The 24,797-nt window shown below is 45.6% G+C and overlaps 1 protein-coding gene across 4 annotated transcripts in view; it reads right to left on the reverse strand.

The window, feature by feature from the left end:
* Positions 1-5,432: 5,432 nt before the first annotated feature.
* CTNND2 (catenin delta 2) overlaps positions 5,433-24,797 on the reverse strand; it is a 1,032,924-nt gene continuing 1,013,559 nt past the window's right edge. For 2 of the 4 annotated variants that reach the window (XM_037798890.1, XM_037798887.1), the window contains 4 exons: positions 22,746-22,872; positions 18,565-18,696; positions 12,904-12,977; positions 5,637-7,674 (listed from right to left, as the gene is read on the reverse strand). In XM_037798890.1, the coding sequence (XP_037654818.1) occupies positions 7,414-7,674; positions 12,904-12,977; positions 18,565-18,696; positions 22,746-22,872 (594 nt within the window). In that variant the 3' untranslated portion in view covers positions 5,637-7,413. Of the gene's footprint in view, positions 7,675-12,903; positions 12,978-18,564; positions 18,697-22,745; positions 22,873-24,797 lie in introns of all 4 variants that reach the window. The other 2 variants (XM_037798888.1, XM_037798891.1) reach the window with 2 other exon arrangements.

Here is a 24,797-nt window from a genome sequence, read left to right on the forward strand (position 1 = left end):
TTCTTTCTGGTGCAAGGAAAATGTTCAAAAATAGATTGGGGTGATGAATGCATAACTATATGACGGTACTATGAACAGTTGATTGTACACCATGGATGTACACGTATGGTATGTGAATATTTCTCAGTAAAACTGAGTTTAATTTAAAAAAAATGACTGTCAGGAACCGCAGTCACAATATGCTTTCCTGTTCACATACAGCTGGGGGGAAAACAGTCCAAGGCCCCAAGCCTTTCCTTCTGACATAACACACACTTTTCTCTTGTTTTTGTTAGTGGTATTATTTGTTCTTTTAAAACTTCTTATAGTAAAGCTCATCATTTTTGCCATTTAAAAGAAATGTTGGCTAAAAGTTTGAAAGAGGAATCTGAACCTATTGGAGCAAAATGTTATCGGTGTTGTGGTAGATTGTATTTAAAAAAGAATAAAAAAGGCCAATGATAGTTTTTCCAATCTCTCAGCCTCTTCCAGAATCTTGAATGGAGAGAAATGGAGTCTATTCCCCACCCCCCGAAACTGAATGGTATTTTGTGACAGCCTTGACTAATAGAACATCTCTGGACCTTTGTTCCTGTCTTCTGACGCACACTCGGCAGCCTTGAGATGACGGATAAAAGGCTCAGTCATCACGAAGCCTCCCCACTGGAAAGTGTGCAGAGCCCACACCAGGACGCCTGAGGTTTCCCGGCTGGTCCAGGCCCCAGCTTGTTGGGTCTTCCCAGCCCCTTTGAAATGATCCATCCTTCAGCCGACTCCAGCTTCCAGCCTCCCTTCGAGTCTCCCCAGCTGATGCTGAGTGGAGCAGAACTGAGCTCACAGTCTGCGCAGGGTCCAGCCCAGGTTGCAAATTCTTGAGCCAAAAGATTACTTAAAAAAAAAACACAACAAAACTCTAACTTTTGAAGTGGTTTGTTACATAGCAATATGTAATCAGAGTGAGTCTAATTTAAGAAAAAATTGTTGGGCTGAACTTCAACTCTATCATTGAGAATTAGAGTTAGTTGTATACATGAAGAGAGTGGTATTGTGATTAACTTTTCATTGGTGACAGGCTAACTCAGATGGTTCAAATACAACAGTTAACATGGCCAGTGATTTGGGTTTAACTCCCCAAAAGTCCAGTTCATTTTCCTCTACTTTGTAACTTAAATGTGTGATGATCTCGTACATGTCTGCTCTCAATTTTGAGAGTGTGAAGACTCATTGGCCCTATTTGGAAATGGCTTCTCTGCTGAGCTCATAACTAAGCGAGGCTGTGGCAATGGTGTGGACATGCCTCTGGCCAAGAACTTCCCAAACAGAAGCCCAATGTTGGCTCCCTCGAGGTCAGGCTTTGGGTGCAATGGACATACAAGAAACGAGGATAAGCAGCCTGGAGCCGATGGGGGTATGATGGGGTATTGAGGACGAATGGTGGCCCCCAGAAAGGTATGTCCATGTCTGGAAACTGTGAGTGCAACCCTACTTAGAAAGGAAAGTCTGTGCCCATGTGATTAAGTCTCAAGATGAGCTCATACGAATTATCCAGGTGGACCCTATATCCAACAATAAATGTCCTTATAGGATACACACAGAATAGAGACACACAGAAGGGTGAAGCCCATATGAAGACAGATGAGGAGATTGGAGTTATGTGTCTACAAGCCAAGGAACACCTGAGGCTCCCAGAAGTTGGTAGAGAGGCATGCCTCCAGAGGGAATGTGGCCCTGCCTTAATTTTGATCTTCTATCCTCTAGACTATGAGAGAATCAACTTCTCTTGTTTCAAGCCACCAAGTTTGTGGCATGTTGTTACAGCAGCTCTAGGAAACTAATACAATGCAGAAGAGAAATCAGGCAAGAACAACTGATGTGGCAAGTACTGGTTACATAGAATGTTCAATGAGCAAGCAGACTTCTCTGAAGAACCAGCATACAGACACCCATCCTTGCTGGGTTTGAGGTCCCATCACCTAAGGATTCAATATGTTCCATGCTGCCCTATATGTCATGGTGCAGAGTAAAGTGTGGGACCCTGGGAACTAGGCTTTTCTTACCCCCTTGGCCCCTTTGCTTGCAGACTCCTAGTCATCTCAAAAGACACTGCTCAACCATCTGCATCTCTGCAGGAAGCATCCCAGTATTATGGTCTGGAGTTGAAAAGACTCAATTTTACTTCCAGCAGCAAAATTTGCTAGCTATGCAATCTCATGGTACCTTATTTCTCTCATCTCAAGGACGTGACTGATTACAATAGCTGCCTAAGGAGTAGTGATCAGGAAAAGGAAAACAAGTGTTAAAGCACTATGAAAGCAATAAAATGTTGTACAAATAGAAGGCATCGTCTTTGAACTCTTTGTGGCACGTTCTTCTGGGTTTACAAGTCTATTGTGCTGCCCTAAAATAATTCTTCATTCTATTTGTGATTGTCTTGGGCCATGAATGCATCTCAAGTCTGCCCAATATCGAGCTTCTTGTGAGAGCAGACTCTCCTCACCTCGTTGGCACACCCTCACCTGCTATTGGAACTATCCTCAAAGCCCTGAACGGTCTCCGCATTCTATGTTCCAAGTCTTTTTCTCAGACGTCTTCCTCCTTGTCATTTCCTGTGCGAAATTCACTCCTCACCTGGCTTTTCATGGCAGCACCTTGGTCTTGCTCTCTTCTGGTCTTGCTTTAGTTCCACCTCCAGTCTCCTCTTCTGTAGCAGTTGCCTCCCCTTGGCCTCCACCATCCCAGGACTCTCTTCTCTCTATATCCTCTTCTCCATGGACATCTTCATGGACATCTACTTTTCAACTGTCAGCCCCAATACGATGAAGACCAATTTTATGTCTCAAATTCAGGATCCCATTGGCATTTACAGCTGCCTGCTACAACATTGGATTTCCCATCAGAATCTCTAACTAACACGTACAAAATCAGGTGTTTTTCCCCCTTACTAGGAAGATTCTTCTTCCTTCTTATGAATGAGTTTTCCACTGTGGGGTTTCTGGTCACCCAGGCTTCACATTTCAGAGGAATTTTTAGGTCCCTCCTCCATTCACCCAGGAGTCGTCAAGTGCTGCTGATTTTACATCTGCAATATTTCAAATTCGTTTTGTTTCACCTGCCATTCTCCTGGCTCAAATCCTGATGTGTTTTCCGGATCATTGTTCTCACACTTTAATGATCCTAAGAATCACCTGGGAATCTAAATGAATATTCGGTTGCCAAAACGCTAGGATGGACCCAATATCCTGCCTTTCTAATAAGCTCCTCGGTGATGCCTGTGCTGTCGGTCCCCAGCCTACACGTTTACTAACGAGGTTCTAAATTTTTGCAATAGTCTCATAAGTGATCTTGCTTTAGACCAGTTTTCAAAATGTGATCCCTGGATGAGCAGCAGCAACCTCACTTAGGAACAGGTTAGAAATGCAAATTCTTGACCCAACCCTGCCCTATCAGATCAGAAACTGTGTTTGAATGACACCTTCAGGTGGGAGGGAAGTCTGAGAAGTCTCCACGTGAGAAATGAAGACCTCACGTTGGTTCAGGTCAGCCTTGGCTGCCACGTGAGTTATGTGAAATCTTATGGTTTTCAAAGATTTGGGGATTTCCGAACGGTGAGTAAGGGCTGTGGACTGAGACCTGGGGTGACTAGGCTCGTGGCAAGGTGGAGATCAGTTGTTCTTGATGACAAGGTCGCCCGGCATGAGTTTCAGTCATACTCTTGTCCTGACCACACTTTCTAAAACTAAATGTTCAGGTGCTAAGACAGCAGCCGAGCCTAAAGGGGAACAAATCCTACTGGGGTTCAGCAGGCTGTAGTACAAGATGAGCAGAGCTCTAAAACCCACTGTACATTCCCCTGCTTTCTTGATTTACTTTTTCTCTTTGATGGAGGGAGGTTCTAGAGTGGACCTTTGAAGTCAAGTCCAGGCTGGTGAGATTAGGTGCCCCTGAACCAACTGGCCATAAGCTTTCTCCTCCTGCTGCTGCTGTCGGAGATGAGCTGGGTCTTCCTGAGTTTTCCTATCTGGTTGGTGAGAGACACCAGCATCCCGGAGGGAACTGTGCAAGGAGCACTTCCTCGACTTTCATTTTCTCCTCTCCTGTGTGTGTAACAGCCAAACCGCACTTCCCCGGGGCACAGGTCTCAGCAAGAACGGAGACAGAATCAGGCACTAAACAGAAGTGAAGTAAGGGAAACAATAAAGCAGACCAAATCAATTAAGGTTTTTTTGTTCTGCTACTGAGTTTAAACACCAGTTCTTGCAGAATCTTATCAGTATGAAATGGTGATCACTGGTTGACTTTCACCCAAGTTAATGCCAAATATGAGATAACATCTCACATTACCCTGATTCTTATAAACCTGATATTTTACTGTCTAATGTGAAACATTAAGGTGATATAAAAATTTAACCAATATGAAAAGATTTTATTTTTAAATGTTACTGTTGTTCATGGTGGTAGAGTTTAACTGTTCTTTAATCCAGTCCCTGGTGATCAACACTCTCAAGTAAAACAGAGTCTGTTTTTCACACATAATGTCTGATTTTACATCCTACTAAATGCATTGGGTATGTTTATGGTCTATCATAGGGATTGAAAGGAACCAGAAATTATCGGTTTTCCTTTTTCTTTCCCTGTGGAAAACACCATCCCATCTCAGTAGGTCAATCCAGGGTCTGGAGGCTCCTCTAGCGCCACATGTCGGCCACCTGGGGTATTACAGTATGTCACTTCAGCACCGTGAAAGCAAAAACAAGCAGTTTCTTGTCACTTGTGCTTTTATCCAATACATCCAATGTTACAATAATACATCTCCAGCTCACCCACCTTCCTTTCCAAGGGAGCCCAAAGGGCTTCCAGGCATTTCAATGTTCAAGTAAAACTCAACCTATCATCCCTCTCTCTCTCTCGTCTATTTATCTATCTATATCTAATCTATCATCTTTCATCTATCATCTATTGATTGTCTATTTATGTATCTATAAGTTATCATATATGTACATATATCTTATACCTTAATTTTAACAAAAACAAAAGGAAACCATTTTTCTTCCTGAGTTACGACTCTGAGAGAAAAGATGGGCTTGAATTACTATGATTATTTTTCCTTGTCCTTTTCCTATCTCTACCTCTGCTGTCAGAGGCTTCTGGCTGAATTAGCTAATCACGGCCTGGCACAGAGGGCTCTCACAATCATGGACAGCAAATATGTCCTTGGTCGCCAAAGGTTGTGGATGTAGGGCATGCACTGAGATTCAAAATCCTAAAGAAAGTATAAAGGTCTTGCCAGGAGAAGTATTTTCCTAGAGAAGGCATTAATGTCCCTTGGCATAGCTCAGACCAGGGAATGAATGATATCGTTTATTTTTGGAAAGTTAAGCCAGCTATTTGGTTATAGATAAATCAAGTTTATGCCACAATCTTTGCTCTGATGAACTTTACTATATCACTCTATGACCCAGATGAAGTGCAAACATTTTCCTTGATGCTACCTATTTCTCTCTATGTATAGGAGCTGGAGGGGCTGCAGGGCAGCATTCCCGTGTGGGAACACAGAAAAGTAGTGTCCTATGGTAAATGATGTGACAAGGTTAAATGTGTACACAGTTTGTAGGAAAATTCATATGTAAATTTCTGTCAACTGCTGTATTCTGGAAATTAGCTTTTCATTTCCAAACTCTGCATGAATAAAGTCTCTTTTGAAGTTAATTTTGGAGAAAGAACCATTGATTTTAGACTTTGAGCTGAATTAAATGAAGGGGAGCAAGTTTTAAAGGAAGATGGCAGCCAATCTCTTTTGATATTTAATTTTTTTTTATTTTTTTCCAAGAACAGTTAACATTTACTAGGCACCTATTGGCCTCAGTCACTTGCATCTAAAGAGCAAAGCTAATTTACCCACAGCCCGTGTTCTTTCAAATGGTCAGCCTTATTTCTCAGCTCTGTTAACACTATTCTAACATTAGCTTCAAGTTCAATTTTAATAAATCTAATCCATAATTGTCTGCTCCCTGCCACGTGAACAAAAAAATTTGGAGGGGAGTGGATAAGGTGAGCAGTTTACCTTTCCTATGGATATTTCAAGTAGTTGGCCCCAAAGTGAAATTATTGACTTGGCCATGGTTTATCATGTTCTGAGGGCATAAAACATGGAAGGAAATGGACCTGTGAAAGGATCGGTATCCAAGAATGTGTGAATGGGTGAGAATCCTATAACTTCACTTCAACTGGCCTAATATCCTGAGTCACTAGATGGTTAGAAGAGTAGATACAGTACAGAAGGAACAAACTGATGCACACTGATACTAAAATCCAAAAACAAAATTTGTACAAGATGAACAGCAAATGAAATAGCTTCTATCAAAAAAAAGAAGTCTCATACAGGTCATTTTTACACATATGTGGACATACACACACTCACCCACACAGACACACAAGCAAGAATGTGTATTCTGTAAGCTAGTTCCTTGGAAATAGACATTCTTAGCAAATATGGATGACAGATCAATTGTAATTTATTTTCTTTTAACACTGTATCATCATAAAGAAAACTGGTATAAATGAAAAAAATCTATTTCAAATATCTACATCTAAAATTTTAGGCAGTGAAAAAGCACTTTGTTGACAAGGAGTGTGGAATGATGTATGTTAATTGTCAGAAACTGTTGAATGCCTTGTTTAGTTGCCACAAACAAATTCACATATCAGAACGAACAATACTGCTAAATATTCCTTTTTTTTCCCCCTCATTTTTTTTTGTTTTGCTTCTGCTTTTTTTTGTTGTTAAAACATACTGGGGAGAAAGAAAAGAAAAGAAAAACTGGAAATCCATACATCTTTCAAAAGTATGAAATTGAAGCAATATTCAGATCACAGATGAGGAAACACAGTGGCATTCGTGTAATATACACAATGCACTTTCCTTTTTTAATCTGTAATGTACATCAAATACTTTACAACAATGCATTAACAAAAGGCAAGAAACATCTCGCTGTACAGAGGAACCCCAATGCAACTTGAAGCTAGAGTCACAATGGATGAGGAGAGTAAACAAAGTGTGAGAAGCCGTCCCCCCGGAGTGTAAACTATTCTGCATCTTGTGCTTAACGAGAACCTTCCCGTCCCACCACCCTACCATCTCCAATCTCCTTCCTTCCGCCACATTCACTTTAAAGCGCTTTTTACACTCTACTGCTCAAACTAGAACGTCGCTGTGCACGGTCATAGCTTAGGATTGCTTCTGCTTTCTACTGATCCCAGGTTACCTTTCGCTGCATTTAGCTTTCTAAAATAGCTCTGAGTATTTCCGCACTGGTTATCACAGCCTTCCTACGGAACAGGCTTTAACAAACTAAACTGGCAGGGAAAAAACTAAAGAAATGTCTGTGGGCTGCATGCACATGCACGGCTCCCGCAGCGCCTGCGCCCGCCCGCGGCTCACACCCAGGAGTCGGGAGAGGCGGGGTAGTGGCTCGTTTCATAGTTCAGTTCGCTGTAGGGACGGGCGGCCGAGTAGAAGTCGACATAGTTGCCGGTGGACTTGAGTCCCAGGTGCATGGTGTACTCGCTGGCGGGAGGGCGATGGTGGACCTGGTCCTCGAAGAAGGACTCCTCGTAATTGCGCGTGGAATTCGGGAACGGCGGGTAGGTCTCGTAATCTTTTCTGCTGGGCTCCTGTGGGACCGGCTGCGCTGAAACCTGCACGGAAAAGAAGACCCGGGCCGGGTGGTTAGTTGTCCCTGGATCCCACTTTCCCTAGAGCCAAGGCACTAAACCCTCCCCCCTAAGCAGACAAGATAGTGCGCCTTCTCTGACTATCGCCAACTGCCAGTTGGGTTTCCTCTCCAACATTGGCGCCTGGGTCCATCCACTAACTTCTGGATCATCTTTTTCAGTTAAAGAGGTGTAGACTAGAAGCTAGAGAACAAGGGTTGTCGATGTTCACCTTTCCTGCATTTCCATAATGTGCTCAGGGGCTGTGATTGCAGACAAGGAGGTAGGGAGGATGCAGCAGGTGCAATGGTTGCAGCACTGGGGGCTGGGGCCAGGCCACCGCCGAGCCCTGCGTGTGTGCAGAAGGACCCAGGCTTCCCGGGAGCTGGGCCGCTCCAACACCCCTGCCTCAGTGATGGCACCTCTGCCCCAGACAGGTATGCGGATAAACAAGCAATAAAAAGAGAGAAACCCCCTCAGAACACCCCACACTCCAGAAGACCAAAGTATTTCCCAACTCGGTTCCATTGAGAAGAACTGACTGCACTCAGGGAACACTGATGGAGCAGCCTCGGGCTGGGCGGAGGGGTCTCCAGAAGTGCCGGGCACCCCCCAGCCTACCCTAAAGTTCCTTGTCTCTTGTCCTCTGAAAGTTACAGTCTACTGTAGGGACCTTGAAGGGTTAAAGGGACCCCAGGGGGCCTCGGGGTATGGGAAGCCAAGAAGGAGCCCCCTCTGCTTGGCTTTAGGGAGAGGAAGAGGACGGCTGGAGAGGTGATTTGATGTTCGCTAGCATTTGTGTCTGGGGGAGGAGCTATCCCCTACTCTTCTCACAGCTTCTGGGGTCCCTGCCCCCTGCCCCAGAAGTGAGCAGGACCTCCAAGGCCTGGGGTGAGCATGAACCCCACAGCCGGTGCAGCCAGGGATGCACAAAGCTCCCTTAAAATACACTGACTGGGGGGGCAGTCCGGTGTGGATTATAAAGCACTTTTAAAGAAACAGTTTGATCACTTTCAAGTAGATCCAGCAATTCCCTTTTAATTTAACTAAGGATCAGCCTAGAAACCTCCGGTAGAAATGGGTCTTAGTTAACAGATAATGATTTGCAATTAGCACGTTGTGTGTAAATAAATGCTTCTAATGGGGTCGTGCATAATTCTTCTCTCAAGTGAGCGAAACTCCCTCCTTTGTACCTAATTGATTGACACCAGTAAGTGGTCAGCTACATCTTAGCTGTGCCCAGTATGTCTCAGACTTCGGTTTGTGGTGTCTGAAGGAATGAGGTGTCTTCTTAGCTGCTGAAGTCTGTGGAGCCCAAAACATTTGTTGGCCTAAGAGCCTGGGGATGAGAGGGACATTTGGAATTCTGCAATTGTGTCGCTAAGACCAGGTCAGTCAAAACACGGAGATAGACTGAGGTGCCCTTTGCCATTCCTTGGACAGCTGTGTGCTCTAACGTCTCTGCTCCTCCAGCACCGGGCTGGGCTGCACGTTCCCCAGGTGCAGACGTCCCCAGGTGCACAGGACACCAACGGTTAGAGCTGGGAGGTTTGGAAAAGTTACACGGGGTGGGGGTGGGGGAACGAGTTTTTACTATGTTCCCATTTTACTAGGCGCCTTATTCAACGTTTATTCACTGTGTGTATTCCTCACCAAGTTTGCACATAAATGATTTATTTTGGACACAAGGGAAATAGCTGCCCATAGCAGATCTTTTCTGCACAGTGAAAACTGGAGATTCAGGGCTTTAACACACAATGAAGGAGGCTGTGTGGTAAAGATCAGTGGTTCTCAGACTGTGGCCCTCAGTCCAGCAAATTCTCTGTGGTGGGGACCCGGCAATCGCTGTCTTAACAAGCCCTCCGGGTGGGTGATCCTGAGTCATGCTCACATTTATGAACCGCTGGTATAGAGGAAGGAAAACGGGACAAGGAGGTGGAAGAGGCGGTTTGGATGCTGGCCCTGCTGCTTCCCGGCTGGGTGACAGCAGGCAAACCCTTAGCCTCCCTGACTCTCGAGTTCTTCATTTCTGGGGATAACACTACCTGCCCTGCACACCTCACAGCAGGATGGAGGACATCAAACAAGTCGTCAAGAGGCTGTTTTTGTTATTGTTAGTATTAATTTGAATACGGGTGATTTAATCTAAAAAGCAACCCCCTTGTTTGCAGTTTATTAACAAAAATCATGTTCCCAGCTAGGTATATACAGTTAAATATGATATTTTTCTTGATAAGTACAGGATGGACAAAAAGAAACTTGCTAGGAGACTTACAGAGTTTAAGTGGTTAGCTCTAAAAGGACATCTGTGACCCACTGACCCCAGATAGAAAAAACAAAGGTTGCAAACCTTATTTTACACCACTGGTTGTTTCTTCTAGAGCCTGGCATTTTACAGGCAGTGAGGCTGGGAGGTCACTTTTAGCCCAGGAAAGCTCCCAAACCTACACACCCCATTTGGCATGGCTGACCATACCCATATGGGTAGAGAACCACAAACATAGGTGCCAAGTTTAGAACCAACCAACTGGAAGAGAACAAAGCCTTCTCTTCCAAATGGTTATGGTGTTAGCACTTTTCTTGAGTTCCCAAGAGGGAAAGCTGCAAGTCAAGCCAAAGTGCATTCCAGTAACAGTCGAAAATAAGTAAGCTGCTTTATTCCCTTCTCCCCAAGTTCATTGGAATGTCATGATGATTTCCTTGGGAAATTTTTAAAAAAGGAAAAACGGTCTTCAGTGGGAATTTTTAAATGGTGCTCGGTAACAGAGTGGGATTAACCAAATGCCCAGTTAACCAAGTGCTGGACCTGATCAGGGAGTAAAGGAGTCCCTGGGCAATCACCATTGGATCTGCTCTGCCTGGGGCCTGCCTGGAATGTCTCCCCGTGTGGACGAGGGGGGAAGAGCTTGGCCACCCTCCTCGTGGGTCCCGCCAGCATTCTCCCACCAGAGACACTGGGGCCTTGGAGTTGGGATCCCTTGAAACGGTTGGCTGGCGACGAGCTGCTCTCTACCAAGCAAACTGAAGACTAATCTTAATACTCTCGGATGAGAAACCCTTGACCAGTGCCGGTAGGAGCTGGAAATGGCTTGCTCACGGTTCCTACAGAATTTCATAATACCATCTATGCTGGTTTGTATGTACTGTGTCCCCCAGAAAAAGCCATGTTCTTTGGTGCAGTCTTGTGGTGGCAGATGTACTGGTGTTTATTAGGTTAGGTCGTCTGGATTGGGTTGTTTCCATGGAAATCGCCCCACCCAACTGTGGGTGATAACTCTGGTTGGATGGTTTCCATGGAGGTGTGGCCCTGCCCATTCAGCATGGGCCTTGATTAGTTTACTAGACCACTATATAAGCTCAGACAGAAGGAGCGAGCTTGATACAGCCTAGAGAGACACTTTGAAGAATGCATAGGAGTTGAGAGAGCAGCTGCAGCTGAGAGACACATTTTGAAGACAGCCATTGGAAGCTGACACTGACATTTTGGAAACTGCCATTTTGAAATGCAACCTGGGAGCAAGCAGACACCAGCCACGTGCCTTCCCACCTAACAGAGGTTTTCCGGATGCCACTGGCCATCCTCCAGCGAAGGTACCCGATTGTTGATGCATTACTGTGGACACTTTATGGCCTTAAGACTGTAACTGTGTAACCAAATAAACCCCCTTTCATAGAAGCCAATTCATTTCTGGTGTTTTGCATTCTGGCAGCATTAGCAAACCAGAACACTAAGAGGAAAACCTGTTTATTTCCATAAATGGGGTTTGCTTTGCCGGCACACTTTGTCTCAGTCTTCTTTTATGCTTGGGAAGGCATGTGGGCACATTCATTGCTTGGGGCACCCTGGTCATCCCCCGCCTGCTGCTGCTGACCCTATTTATTTATTTGATGGTGTCTTTGTTTTTAGCGAAAACTGGAATGGAGTAAAAGCCGATTGGATGTGGCCATGGGCTGTGGGGCCTGAATGTGCTCCCACCCAGGGGGTTGGAGACAGATGTTTTCCAGTGCAGCTGAACATGGGTTGGAAAATCAAGGGCAAGAGGGTAATTTCACTACCCACTTTCATTTTCCCTATTGCTGGCTGATCAGAGAAAGAAAATACATTAAGGTCGAGGAGATACTCTTTGTGTCTTCCTCCTCGGTGCCTCGGAAATGTCCTGTAGGGAGTATCTGTGCAGGACTTTCCACAGGCTAGGCTGGGGGGGTGGGGGGTGGGGCTCCCAAGGCTTCCCTGCTGGGTGTTGAGAAAATGCCCCAAACACCACTGTGTTTCTGAGGATTTCACATTTCCTTTCCTTGTTCATGTTTTCATGGTTATCGTCACCAAGCAAACGGCTTTTGTGCTTATCTTTTCAGCCTGGCTTTCCTGACATACCTAGGGAATTGAAAGCATGAGTCCTGGCAACGATTATAAGTGGCAAATGGTCAAGAGGAACATCAGTTTTTCTGTGATGACCACCACGGCGGGGTGGGGGGAGGGCAGAGAAAAGTATGAAGTTGTTGATCAATGTGTGAGCAGCAGAGGCTGTGCTTTTCGGCTTTTATACTCCCCACAGAACTTCGGGAATTTGCTGAATAAAACAAACAAATGCTGAGTGCTTCTTTACGTGTCTAATGTCCCAGTGATCCTCCAACTCGAACGTGCCCGTGAACCAGCTGTGCCTCTTGCCAAGCTGGAGCTCTGACTCAGAAGGTCTGGGTGGGACGTCCAAGTGATGCCGGTGCTTCTGCTTGCCCAGACTTTGAGTAGCAAGGCCCTCTACGATACTTTCCACTTAGCTGTTTATATTTAACTTGATGTGTCTATTTTATTGGTGACTGTAATGTATAATTAATGCTTTCTTCCTAAGGAGGGTTGGCAGGGTTACAGCAGCTACTTAATCTCTGTCTAGCAATGATTAGAGTAAGGCCATCTTCCCCTTGTATATTTGGGGTTGCCTATTAGTTTTGCACTGTGGGAGAAAACTTGCTTTGTATCACCAGATAAAGCATGAGGTTAGAAAGAAATCAAAGACTATTCCAGATGTGAGGCTGTCCTGATGACTGCCAGCATGCCACGTGCGTGTAAGCTGGGTTAGGTGTGAGGGGAAAGCACAACGGAACGTTATTTTCATTTGTTCTTTATGTATATTAGATAGAAGTGACTTTATTTTAAAAATCCAGGATATTTCACCTGAGCTGAATGGAAAATGAATACCAATGTATTTCTTTTACCTGGTTATGTTTGATGTCTTCAGCGGGCGCACCATATGAATTCCTATACAAAGTTGAAATTCCAGTATTTTGAGCTGAAAGCAAGAGAGAAAGAAGTGTATTAGCAAAGAAATCAGGACTGCAAATGGGAAATAATGGTTACTGGGGCAAGTTCTTGCCCTAACAAAGCTCGGTTTCTTGTGGGCCATGCCAAGTGGAAGAAATTCTTTGGCTCCAAACACTTCATTATACATACAGACATTAGGAAAGAAGAAGAGCTGTTCTATCAAATTCCCATCACACGCCAGCCGCTTGCGATAGCGTGCATTGCTGTAGACAGGGTCAGGGCAGGTGTGGCAAACAGATGGTGATCCTGCAAGTCTTGTAGCTTTCTTTTCTGGTGAAAACTGGCAGATAACGAAAGCTTGTCACCTGCACTGAAGCATGCAGGAATCTGTATCAGCAGCTTGGTTTTTAGCTGAAGAATGACAAGAATTAAATGTCTAATTTGAGCTCACAGAAGTGCTGGATCATCCTTCCGGCTGTTCACTTCTCAAAGGCCCAAAGGACGGGCAGGAAGCACCAAGTAAATCCTCCATCCCTGGGGGAGCTGGCAGGTTGGGACTTATGTTTGGCACAGAGAAAAGAGCCCCCTACTCTGTCTTCTGACTGGCCTCTTGTTTGGTTGAAAGGAAAGAAGGCCTCTTCCAGTGGCTAGAAGCTTCCAAAGGCCCGGGCAGGGTGCTGGGATGCCCATTTCCTTACCCCGAAAACTTGAGCCTCATCCCAGAGGAAAGAACACCACTTGCATCACAGCCATTGATGCCATGGATTTAAGGGACCTTTGCCAATGGGGTATGAAACACTCTACAAACATGAGACGTTTATCTTTGGCTTCCTGTATCTATGGGATAATATACTAGGATGCCACTCCAACTATCCTCTCATAAGGCCAGCACAGATCTAAAGTCAGCATAATCTATTGCAGTGGGTGGAATATTCTCCTCCAAAAATTTATGTTCACTTGGAACCTTAGAATGTGACCTTGTTTGGATCAAGGTTCTTTGCAGATGCAGTTAAGGTGAGGTCCTCAAGGTGATTAGGTGGGCCCTAAACCCAGTGACTGGCGTCCTTACAAGAGACAGAACAGAAAAAGATGCAAAGAGGAAAGTGACGTGAAGATGGAGACAACAGACTGGAGCAAGGCAGTTACAAGTACAAGGCACCCCAAGGACTGCCCCCAGAAACCAGGAGAGAAGCAGGAGGCATTTTCCCCCTTACAGCCTCCAGAAGGAACCAACCAACCCCGCCGACTCCTTGATTCCGGACTCCTGGACTCCAGAACTGGGAGACAATAAATTCCTGTTGTTTTATGCCACCAATCTGTGACAATTTGTTGCTGCAGTCACAGGAAATGGAAATATCCATCAAGGTTGAAGTTCATGCCATTCATGATTATTACCTAAAAGCATATAATAGCTGTGCAATAAAACTCCTCTTAGAAAATTCTGCTTAGGAAGTGAGGGCTCTGAGCCCATTTTCAATTTGAAAAATCACACTCCGGCCTGAATGCACATCTCTCCTCTTTGAGTTAATGTGAACGCATCATCTCCAGCCTGGACCACCGCCATAGACTCCTGCTTGAGGGGCCGGTTTCCACTCTGCCCAGCCCTGCTCCAGAGCCCATCATCCTCCCTACAGCCAGAGTGACCATTTTGTCATGTATATTAGATCTTCAGTCCCTCTGCTTATCATACTCCAGTGCCCTTCCCACTGTGATTCAGGTAAAACCCAAACTTTCTAGGAGGGTCTACCATGTTCTGCTTGACCCAGCCCCTGCACCCTCTCCTCCCCCTGGTAGCAAAGCCCCAGCTACACAGACCCTCCTTCCTCCCTCCACCATGCCGAGTTGTTGCTTCAGGGATGTCGTACTTGCTGATCCCTCCCCCTGGAACTTATTTCCTCCAAACTCTGGGCTGGCTGCCTCCTAGTTAGTTAGTGCTTAGGTTTCAGCTCAAACATCTCCTCCTTGACCATGTGAGTTAAAGTAAACCCCTCCCACCCTGGCAGCCTCCATCTCGTTTCCCTATTGCCTTCATCAGACTCAACACTATGTTATTACTTTGTCAGTGAATTTGTCTTATTGCTTCTTCACCTCTTAGAGCAGAAGATCCATGGGGGCAGAGATATTTGTGTCCTGGGATCATTGTGTGTATCCCTGGAGCCTGGGCAGTGCCTGACTCACAATGGACACTCATGGAATGAATGCTTCATGTGCCAAATGGATGAATGAAGGAATCTTCAAAAACCTGCCCTCAGAGCTGTAAAGTGCTGATGGAAAATGTCACTTAAGGGCAAGGTGAAATTTTGTTTTTTTCTGCTGATCAAAATAAAATGCATTTTTTGGGTCAATAAAAAAATAACTGCATTAGTACAGTTGTCCTCTCTCCTTGTTATGTTTGTGGCTTCTGATCTGAGCTAAAGATGTTTCTATTGGATGTTGTTTGCACCTGCTCTTTGGCCCACTTAACAAGGTGACAGTGTAGTTGAGATTGAATTCATGATCTTTGTGGATACATGAAGCAGGTGACTTCAGGGATGCTATGCCCTTTTATGTCTGAGCCAAGGGTAGACTCATTGAGAAAATACCTTTTATTTTTGTCTAGGTCCCCAAATTCCTAACTTAATCAACACATTGAAGATTAGAACACCTTATTTAAAAGGCATGAGATACACTGACAAAACAGAATATACCATCTGATGAAAAGGCACTTCGGACATTCAGATCAGAGGGCCAGATATCCTGGGTGAGTTTAAAAGTCAGGCTGTATAGCTGCTAGGACCCCACAGCCCTCCTCTGTGTGCTTCTGAACACGTAATGTTCCCAGGGAATCATGACCACGAGAAATAGCTGTAAAAGTGCTGTACGCCTGGATGAACAGCTGACTTCTGCTTTCTGAGAGCGCCTCGGTGGCAGGGAGACACTAAGGAGAGAAGACATTTTAAGAGACTTATTCTAAGCTAGAAAATGAATTCAGAAAAGGTGGGTGGAGGGAAGCCTGGAGTAAAACCCTAGATGGATCTGCATTTCTAAGAGCTTAGTGGAGGAAATTATAACTTAGGCAAGGAGCCACTTTCACATTCACTTTTCACATGTTACATTTTGAGGGTGAAGCTTTTCATGTTTTCCCATGGTGGGGGGTGGGATACTTCCTCTGATGCCCTTTGGTGCCTTAGAAACAGGGAAGGTGGCAGTTTTCTGACTTCTTCAATGCACCATATTAAGTACCTCTGGATTTATTCTCGAATGAGAAAGTTCGGCATTTGATGTGGAGACCAGAAGAAATATGATTTGCAAGTAAAACAGGATGATGGACGGTTTTTAAAGTATTGAAAAGCAGAAGCTGGCAATCCAAACTTTCCATACTCGCTGCTGGCTCCCCACCTGGCTTGGCTGGGAACTCATTCAGCACACTACAGACTAAAGGGATGGCAAACAGCACCACTGTTACCACCAACCACCACCGCCAGCACCAGCACTGCCACCATCTTCACCACCATCACCATCTAACTGCCACCATCACCACCAACCACTACCATCATCACCATCACTACCACCACCTTCACAACACTATCACCACCAGCCACCACTACCACCGTGATAATAACAAACATTTACAAAGCTTCACTGGCTCAAAAGAACTTTCCCACATGAACATATTATTGAATAAAGACCTCAATGTTTTTCTAGGCTTGTTACATGATTGATAGTGTAGTTTCAAATTGCATTTTAAGTTAGAGCAAAGCTGTTTTGTCTCTAAACAAGTTTGAAAAATTACATGTATCTCAATACTAGGGTTGTCAAGATCCCTGCCATTTTCTAAGAAGATTAAACATGAGAACCATATTCAACTTATTTTTCATTTTAGCACAATCGTGTACCATTGGAACTATTTCAACATAAACACTCCCGCATTTAAAAAGTCTTTGGATGATTCTAAGGGACAAGAGCATTAAAGAGAACTGCTAAACTTAAATGATAACGCAGTCAATTTCACAGTTCCTGTAATTATAATCTCAATTTGTCGCCCCCGACCAATGGTGATGTGGCTACATCAGGCAATAATAGTTGCGATATTAATGGGTCAGGTGAATTTGGTGTCCCGATTGCTTTAGAGCAATCAGTACAAATTGGATTTTCCTCTGAATGTCTTCACTCTAGGGATTCAGCATTCAGATTCATAACTTCCTTTGTTCAGGCTTGTGGCAACATTTCTGGGAAAACTGTGGTAAGAATAATAATCTCTGGCACACATGAGCTCAGGCCTCCCATTTGGGAGACGTCTCTGGAGCAGGGGTGAGATCCTCGCTTGCAGGGCCTGCACCTGGAGTTAGGGTCCTGGCCTGGGGGTGGGACGCCACAGCCTCTGTGTATTCTGCTTTTCTTTATGTAGCTGTGCAGAATTAACATGGAGACCACTGCCTCTGCGATAAATGCATTTACCATTAGAAAAATGCATCTTAGACTTCCTGGGTCTGGAAGAGATTGTAATAAATCATCCGATTTATCTGTTCTGCTTCCCTGCAGGTCTACATCTAAACTAAATAATATCAAAGAAATGTCCCCTGTGTGTTTAAATTCTTCTGATGAAAGGGTCTCCCTGTCTGCTTAGGAGTATGCTCTTTGCATCTGGCGTTTCAAATGATCTGATCTGACTTTGTTCTATTGAAGCCCTGTTTCCTCTGGCCCATTTTCTCCACGTGCCTGTGACTAGAAGGGGTGCAGAATCTCCCTAAGGGGTCCTGCTGGCTCTGGCCACTCTGCTTTCAAAGCATATCTCTCCCTAAAGTACTATCTCCACCTCCAGCTTCTTGGAGGAACTGGGTGGACTGGGGGGCAGCAGAACCGGGAGGGGTGGAGCATGGGAAGCGCAGCCCACCAAGGAGAGGTGCGCGGAGTAGAAGGTGAGTGGAGGCCAAGCCTGGTTATTAGACGGGGTGGGCAGGCACACTGGAGAAGGGGGCCAGCAGGCCCCAGGGCCGGCCTCCGTGGAGTCCCAACGGGTGAGACAGTAGCAAGGGACAAAGGACATGGAAGGTCAAGGCCTCCCTGGGGAAAGAAAGCCTTCGGTTCTCCTGGAGCTTCTTGGGAGTTTGCCAGGGGTTAGGGGTGAGTGTGATGGCAAGAGGGGAAAACGTCTCAGCAGGAGTTCTGCGGGTTTCCCTAAATGCTCCTGCTTTGCTTGGCTTCCTCCCTCTCCTAATTGGCAAATATACGCACCCCCATCTTTGGGTTCCCTCCACCTTGGGTTGTGCCAAAGAAGAACATGTTGACTGCTCCTTCTAATTTAAGGGGCAGTTGTGAGCTGGGCAAATGACAATGAAGGGGGAAGGTAAAGAAAGACTAAGGATAAAACGTATGTGGAGAACACTTTCTTTTAGAATTTCTTTCAGATTTAAAAGCTCTTAGCTATTCTTAGGACTAAGACGCTCCATTTTTACTCCTCTAGCTTATTCTCGTTTCTAATTCCTGGGATTCTTCTCTATCGATCTCTTGCGTGATCCAACAGCAGCTAAGTCCTGCTGAGCTGCGACTCACGGTTCGTGGCCTGACGTCCCAGCCCTCTGTCCCGTCCCCGAACAAGTCACCAACTCTGGGCAGGAGACGGACGCCGAGCTCACCTGTCATCGTGTCCTTCCTGGAAGCGTGCTCCCCTTTAGTTCCGTGGTAAGTGGCATTGCTGCCAGTGGATTCATAGTCTGTTTTCCTTTCTTTCAGGCTGATCATTTCCCGAGGTGAAGCTGGGGCACTTGCTAAATAGAGAAATCAAAGGGACGACTGTGCATTTCTCATCCCACAGCACACGTACCTTCTCACACAAACAATTAAGGACGTAAATACTCGTGGCTCAACATGTATCAATATGTACTCAGAGACCTCTTGATTTCTTTGTAGATTTGGTTCTCATCCTCACCCTCTTTCCTCACCCAGCATATCTGGTGCTTTAGAATCAAGGGGGCACGTGACTTGGAGGCAGGTAATTAAGGAATATATCCTGGGTGGGGCCTGTGTGCCTCGGACAGATATCCTGGTGGGCACAGGACCTCCCAGTGTAAGGGCAATTTTAAGAACAACACTAGTCTTGATTTCTCTTTCTCCTTCTCTTTCTTTTTCTCTTCTTCTTTCTCCCTTCTCTCCTCCCTCCCTCCTTCCTTCTTTGCTTCCTTCCTTCATTAGATGTGTTTCAGAGCAGCTATTACCTGCATTGAAGAATCCCTGGTTAAAATAAATGCAGTTTTTTCTTAAATACCAGAATCTGCCCTAAGGGAAGACAGAGGAAGCAACTGTCCACTTAGGATGATTTGTGAGGCTGAAATAACCAAACCCACAAAGATCTTCTCCATCAGCTGGACTGGGAGGGGCTAGAGACAGGAAGTGAAGGGAGAAGGCTCCTTTTCCCTGCCAGGGCATCCTTGCTTCAGCTCTTTTGACAAAGGCCCCCAACGCCCTCTTGCCCACACCTTACGCCCTGGCCACAAGCCGGTGGTCGGCCCTGTGAATGAGCCCTGGAATCCCCCTTTCTAGAAGGATAGGTGGCAGTTGGATGATTTCCCTGGGGAATGCCATGGCTCTTTAACAAATTGGCACCAGAGGAGAGAAAAGCTTGGAGATAAGGAAGCAAACAAAAAGGGGTTTAGTTCTCCTAAAAACTTGGATTGATCAGTAGCAACTCAACAGCCCTGCCAATGCAGCAATGTGCCGGAAGACGTGGAGAGAGAAGTGCACGTGCTGGCAGGGAGGCCTCTAGCCGGGCAGCCCACCTGAGGCTGTCCTCACACCCATCTCCCCGCTCCTAAGGGGGAGCTGTCAATTGCATACCAAGCCTTGGACCAAAGCGTCACCCAGGTCCTATGCCCCAGGGCAGCACTTCCTAAACCCGTTTATCCTTAAGACTCACCTGAGCCTTTGGCAATGCCAGGACCCCACCTCAAAACTTCTGAGTCAGAATTTTCAGGGGAGTTTATGGGGTGAGACTAGGAATCTGTATTTGATGAGCACACCTGGTGATTATGAAAACCAGGAATCCCTGGGGAAGTCCGAGCTTTAGGATAAAGCCCACTTTTCTTTGCTAGTGTCCGAGCCCCACCCCCATCAGGCCTCAGTTTACCTTTCAGCTTATCTTTCACACCCTCTGCAGGATCCCACAGCCCCAGCCTCCTGGGCCTGCTCGCTCCCTGAATTACCCCATTTTTTCACTGTCCAAGTCATTTTGACTCAGTTAGTCAAACATGACATGTGCTAGATGCAAATCCCTACACCAGACATGTGACTCATGCTGCCATTTCTGAACCTGAGGAGAGGAAATCAATCAAGGGTGGAAACAGATGTGGAAACACGCTCAGATGAGAGGCAGAAGGCAGTGAGCGCTCAAGAGAAGTCACAGCCACGTGCCGTGGAAGGAAGCAAAGACGGCCTCGGCCCGCCTTTTTCTTGCCTCCTGAAAGGCCTTTCCCCCACTTTCTCAAACTATCAAAATAAAATCAAGGCTCTCTGCGTGGTTCCTGACACCCTCAGAAGTTTCCGCTCCTGCCTGCCCCTGGAGTTCATTACTTGGTCCTGAACGCTGACGCTGGAGCCTGCCCTAACCAGGTGGAGCAGGGACCCGGGCATGGCCTCCAGGGAAGAAAGCCCCTGAGCTCTGAGAGCTGGCAGCGCTCTCATCCTTTGGGGGACACCCCTGAAATCGCAGGGACTTGAGCCAGCGTTTTCTCTTTTTGCTGAACCACCACCCTTGGCGGGTGGAGACGGGAACAGTGAAGTTCGGACACTGGGGAAAAGCACCGCTGGCCAGGTGGGGAGGACACGGAAGGCCTGGGACAGGGGTCACTTCTGTTCTGGATGGAGAGGGTAGGAGGAGGGGAGAGAAAGTGGGGTCTGGAGGCTGCTGCATCTCATTAAGAGTTAGGGTTCTGGAACTTAAACGGGTGCCTCTGAAAGAACCACCGACTCCTCCACAGAGCTGTACCTCGACGGTGCTGCGTGTCCGGTCCTGCCTGTTCTCAGCCTTGCTCACCTCCTCCGCCCTCTGCCCCTTTCCCCTCTCCTCCACTGACAGTCTCGGCTGCTTCCGGGAAACTCTCTTCTCCGGCCCTTGCTCTTTTGCTTCCTGCATAAAGAAAGGCTAGCAGCCTCTTTTGTGGCACTGCCAGGCAATCAGGAAAGGACAATATTTTGGAGTATCTTGACCAAAGCTTTTAAAATTGAAATCTAATATTGCACAGATGGAGGGTGTTTATTAAACCACCTCAAGTGTGCTCTAAGCCTCTAGTAAACTGGGATGACGCTCGGGGAAAAATCAGTATCACGTAAACAAGTGTTTGTTAGGTGTCGTCGATGGGCCCAGCCTGGGAAATGCCAAGGCCCCTACTAGCTGAGTGACCCGGGTGCTCCTGGCTCTGCTTGTTCCCTAAGGAGCACCCGTTCTCCTTCCCAGCACCTTCCAATCTGCTGTATCACTTCATCTCCATAAAACCGACTGGCTTACTGTAGTTCTTAATAATCAGAGCTTTTAATACATGCTATCCATGTGCTTCACGGACCCAAAGCTCGTTATCTTTTCAACCCTGTTACAATTATTGGAATAAGGAGAGCAAGAGGCTGCCTCCGTGCTTCCCAGATGGGCGGAAGTTTCTGCACAGTCACTCGGGGTTTCCTCATTCTCCTGGTGGCAGACGAAATGCTTATTGCTTATGCAATAACAGTATATAAAAATGCAATCTTTCATGGTGCTGGGAGAGGGTAATAATTTCAGTCAAATAGCTCCCATTCACTTCTTATTTTCTTCATCACTCAGACAGTAAATTCTAGTGTAAAGTTTTCTGACCCCCGTTCTCGGCGGCAGAGAGGTGACCCTGCTGTGGAATGCCCACTGCCATGCTCTCCGAGACGCGGCTTCCAAAATATTATTTCCTCAGCAGGGGGAGGGGAGGGAAGACGAGAAAAAACATTTTGTAAGTAAAAGCCTAGATAGGGGTGTGTGTGTGTGTGTGTGTGTGTGTGTGTGTGTGTGTGTGTGTTCACGTAAATAAAATTATTTATCCTTCCTTCATTCTCAGGACACAAATCAGAATGCAGAAAAATTATTTTTTTAAAAATTACACTTTGAGTAAACAATAAAACTCGTGTTACTTGTAGTACTAAAGGATGGGTTAATATTTTGCCTCTAATTTTTTCTCTAAACTTTGGTGTCACTTAATGTGACCGGAAAAGGGTGTAGAAATAACATACACTTTACTAGTAAATAAAAGAAGTAAACTCAAAAGTTAAGCAAGAGGAATACAATAAAATCAGAAAAAAATTAAATTGAGAGGCTTAAATGCTGCGTTTGGTTGTGATAAGAATTTCAGAATGATTTACCAGTTGGTTTACAGTAACAATGCCAAGTTCATCCTATATGGAATAGCAATGAAATCCTCACTGATACATTTCAAATGTGTGTCCCACTAAAGGAAGACATTGCACACCCTCTGTCCCCTCCTCTGTTATCCCAATGATAATAAATAAAATGCACTTCCAATGCTTTTCTGTTGGAAAAGCATCAGGAAAATGCTGATTTGTGAATGCTTTACAGGTGTCTTTATACCTGGTTTTCACTGAACCCAGGTGTGTCTCACCAGTGGACTCCCAGGAAACCTGAGATATTTTTGGGACTTTCTGAGGCTGCTGCAATAACAAGAAAACGGATCCATTTACTTTTCCAGCAAAATCCCAGTCGGGACAGCTCCCCTCCGTGTGGGGTGTGGGAACGAGGGCCTCTGCCAGGAGGGAAGAGAGACCCGGGCGGCCCCCGGCGGCGCCTTACCTGAGCGGTTGTTGGGAGACACGCGCACGGGGGAGATGGAGGGAGTGCGGGAGGAGGAGTAGGGCCTTTGTCGGTCCCTCTCGATGGTCGACGATGAGGCGACAAAGTGATACTGTGACCATCCATCCTGCAAAAGACAGGGGCGCCCGTGAGGGGGGCAGGGACGTGCCGAAGTTCCGAGCACCTGAGTTTGCGAGACATTTCCAGCGGAGGTCAAAAGAGACGCGGAGCTCCGTGCCACTGTCAAGGTTAACCGAGACACGTGCCAGTCGAGACACGCCTCTTTTCCTGCCAGACAACCCCGCAGGCTTCCAGTGCCGGCTTTCCCTCCCAACGGTGGAAAGTCGGTCTCTTTGCAAACTTGCTGTGGGCAGATGCTTTTATGTAAATGAAAATGCGATGCTCAGCACGTTAGATGACCCTGAAAGGGCCCACCTTTTGCCTCCCTGGTTCCAGTGCTGCCTGGCCCCCTTCCCAGGACCAATCTTTGGCATTAGTCTCTTTGACCTTGCTTCAAACCGCTTTCTCTGCCACAACTGCCCCAGTCTCACCTATCTCTGGGCCCTGAGCATGACTGTCCCTAAGTATTCCCAATCTACACCGCAACCTTTTCTGGTTTTCCCCGGCAAGTATATTTTTCAATTTAGAGCAGATTCTAAATGCATCCTCCCAAGCCTCGCTTAGCCTTCCAAGATCCAGTTACTATATTAAAAGCTTATTTACTGTTTTTCATTATAAAAGCCATCTATACATATAACAGATTATTTTGTGAATTTTAGAATGCATAGAAAAGAAAATAGAGTTGATAGCTTCCCCCAAGAGAGCTCCTGTTAATATGTCCTATTTCCTTTCTGTCGTTTTTCTTTTTTAATTCAATTTTTATTTTCTACCTAAGCAATACGTTAAATAGTATTGCTATCATAACAAAGAAAGCAGAAACTGGGCCACCCCCTATTACTGCTTCACAGAGGCAACTATTTTCAATTCTTCTAGTTTTTCCTTTTCTGATAATATTTAGATTTTTAAGGGACTCATAAATGTTCACTGTAAATATGAATAGATGAAGTTAACAAAGAACAAGATTCATATCCATTTCATGACTTGTGTCTTTTTGTTTATCTAATTTTCATCAGTATACCTTCTCTATTTGATAGGAGAAAGTCAAGATTAGAAGTATGCTTATTAAAAGATATTTCCTAGTACTAATTGTGTATTTACTATGCAGCAAGAGTCAACAATCCCATGAACTGATACTATAATTATCATGATTTTACAGATGAGGAACTTGAGCCTTAGACAGTTAATAGGCTGCCCAAAGTAAAACAGTAAGTTTAAAAAAACCATACAAATACTAAAATTTGGCATACTCATAAGTATTGCACAGAAAAAAGATAGCAGGGTAGTGGATAGAGGAATAGGGGTGGGTGTGCCGGGGTTGCTGTTTTATGGAGTGTGGTCAGGCAAGCACTCTGGGAAGAGTTCACATCTCAGCAGGGACCCAGGATGGTGAGGAGCCCAGCACTGAAGACACAGGTGGGAGCTTCCAAGCTCAGGAGCAGATGCAAAGCTCCTGGGACAGGAATGGTTGTGGTTTATGTGAGAACAACAGAAAGGTCCCTATGGCTGAAGAAGAGGGAGCAGAGGGATCCATAGATAAGAAGCCTTCTGAGTGTCTACGATGTTTGGGGAGAATAGAGTAGAAGCAGAAGACCAGATGAGAAGCTATTACAAACTGCTGTGGAAAAGTTTGGTGGTTCCTCCAAAAGTTAAACACAGAGTTACCATATGAACTAGCAATTCCACTCCTGGGTCTATACCCAAAAGAACTGAAAACAGGTTTTCAAACATGAATGTTCATAGCAGCACTATTCAGCATGGCCAAGAGGCGGAAACAATCCGAATGTCCGTCACCGGAAGAATGAATAAACAAAATGTGGCATATCCATATGAGGGAATATTACTCACCTATAAAAAGGAATGAAGTTTTGACCCATGGTATAATATGGATGAACTTCAAAATCTTTGAGCTAAGTGAAGGAAGCCAGACATAAA

This window comes from Choloepus didactylus, chromosome 11 (assembly GCF_015220235.1).
Source record: "Choloepus didactylus isolate mChoDid1 chromosome 11, mChoDid1.pri, whole genome shotgun sequence".
NCBI lineage: Eukaryota > Metazoa > Chordata > Mammalia > Pilosa > Megalonychidae > Choloepus > Choloepus didactylus.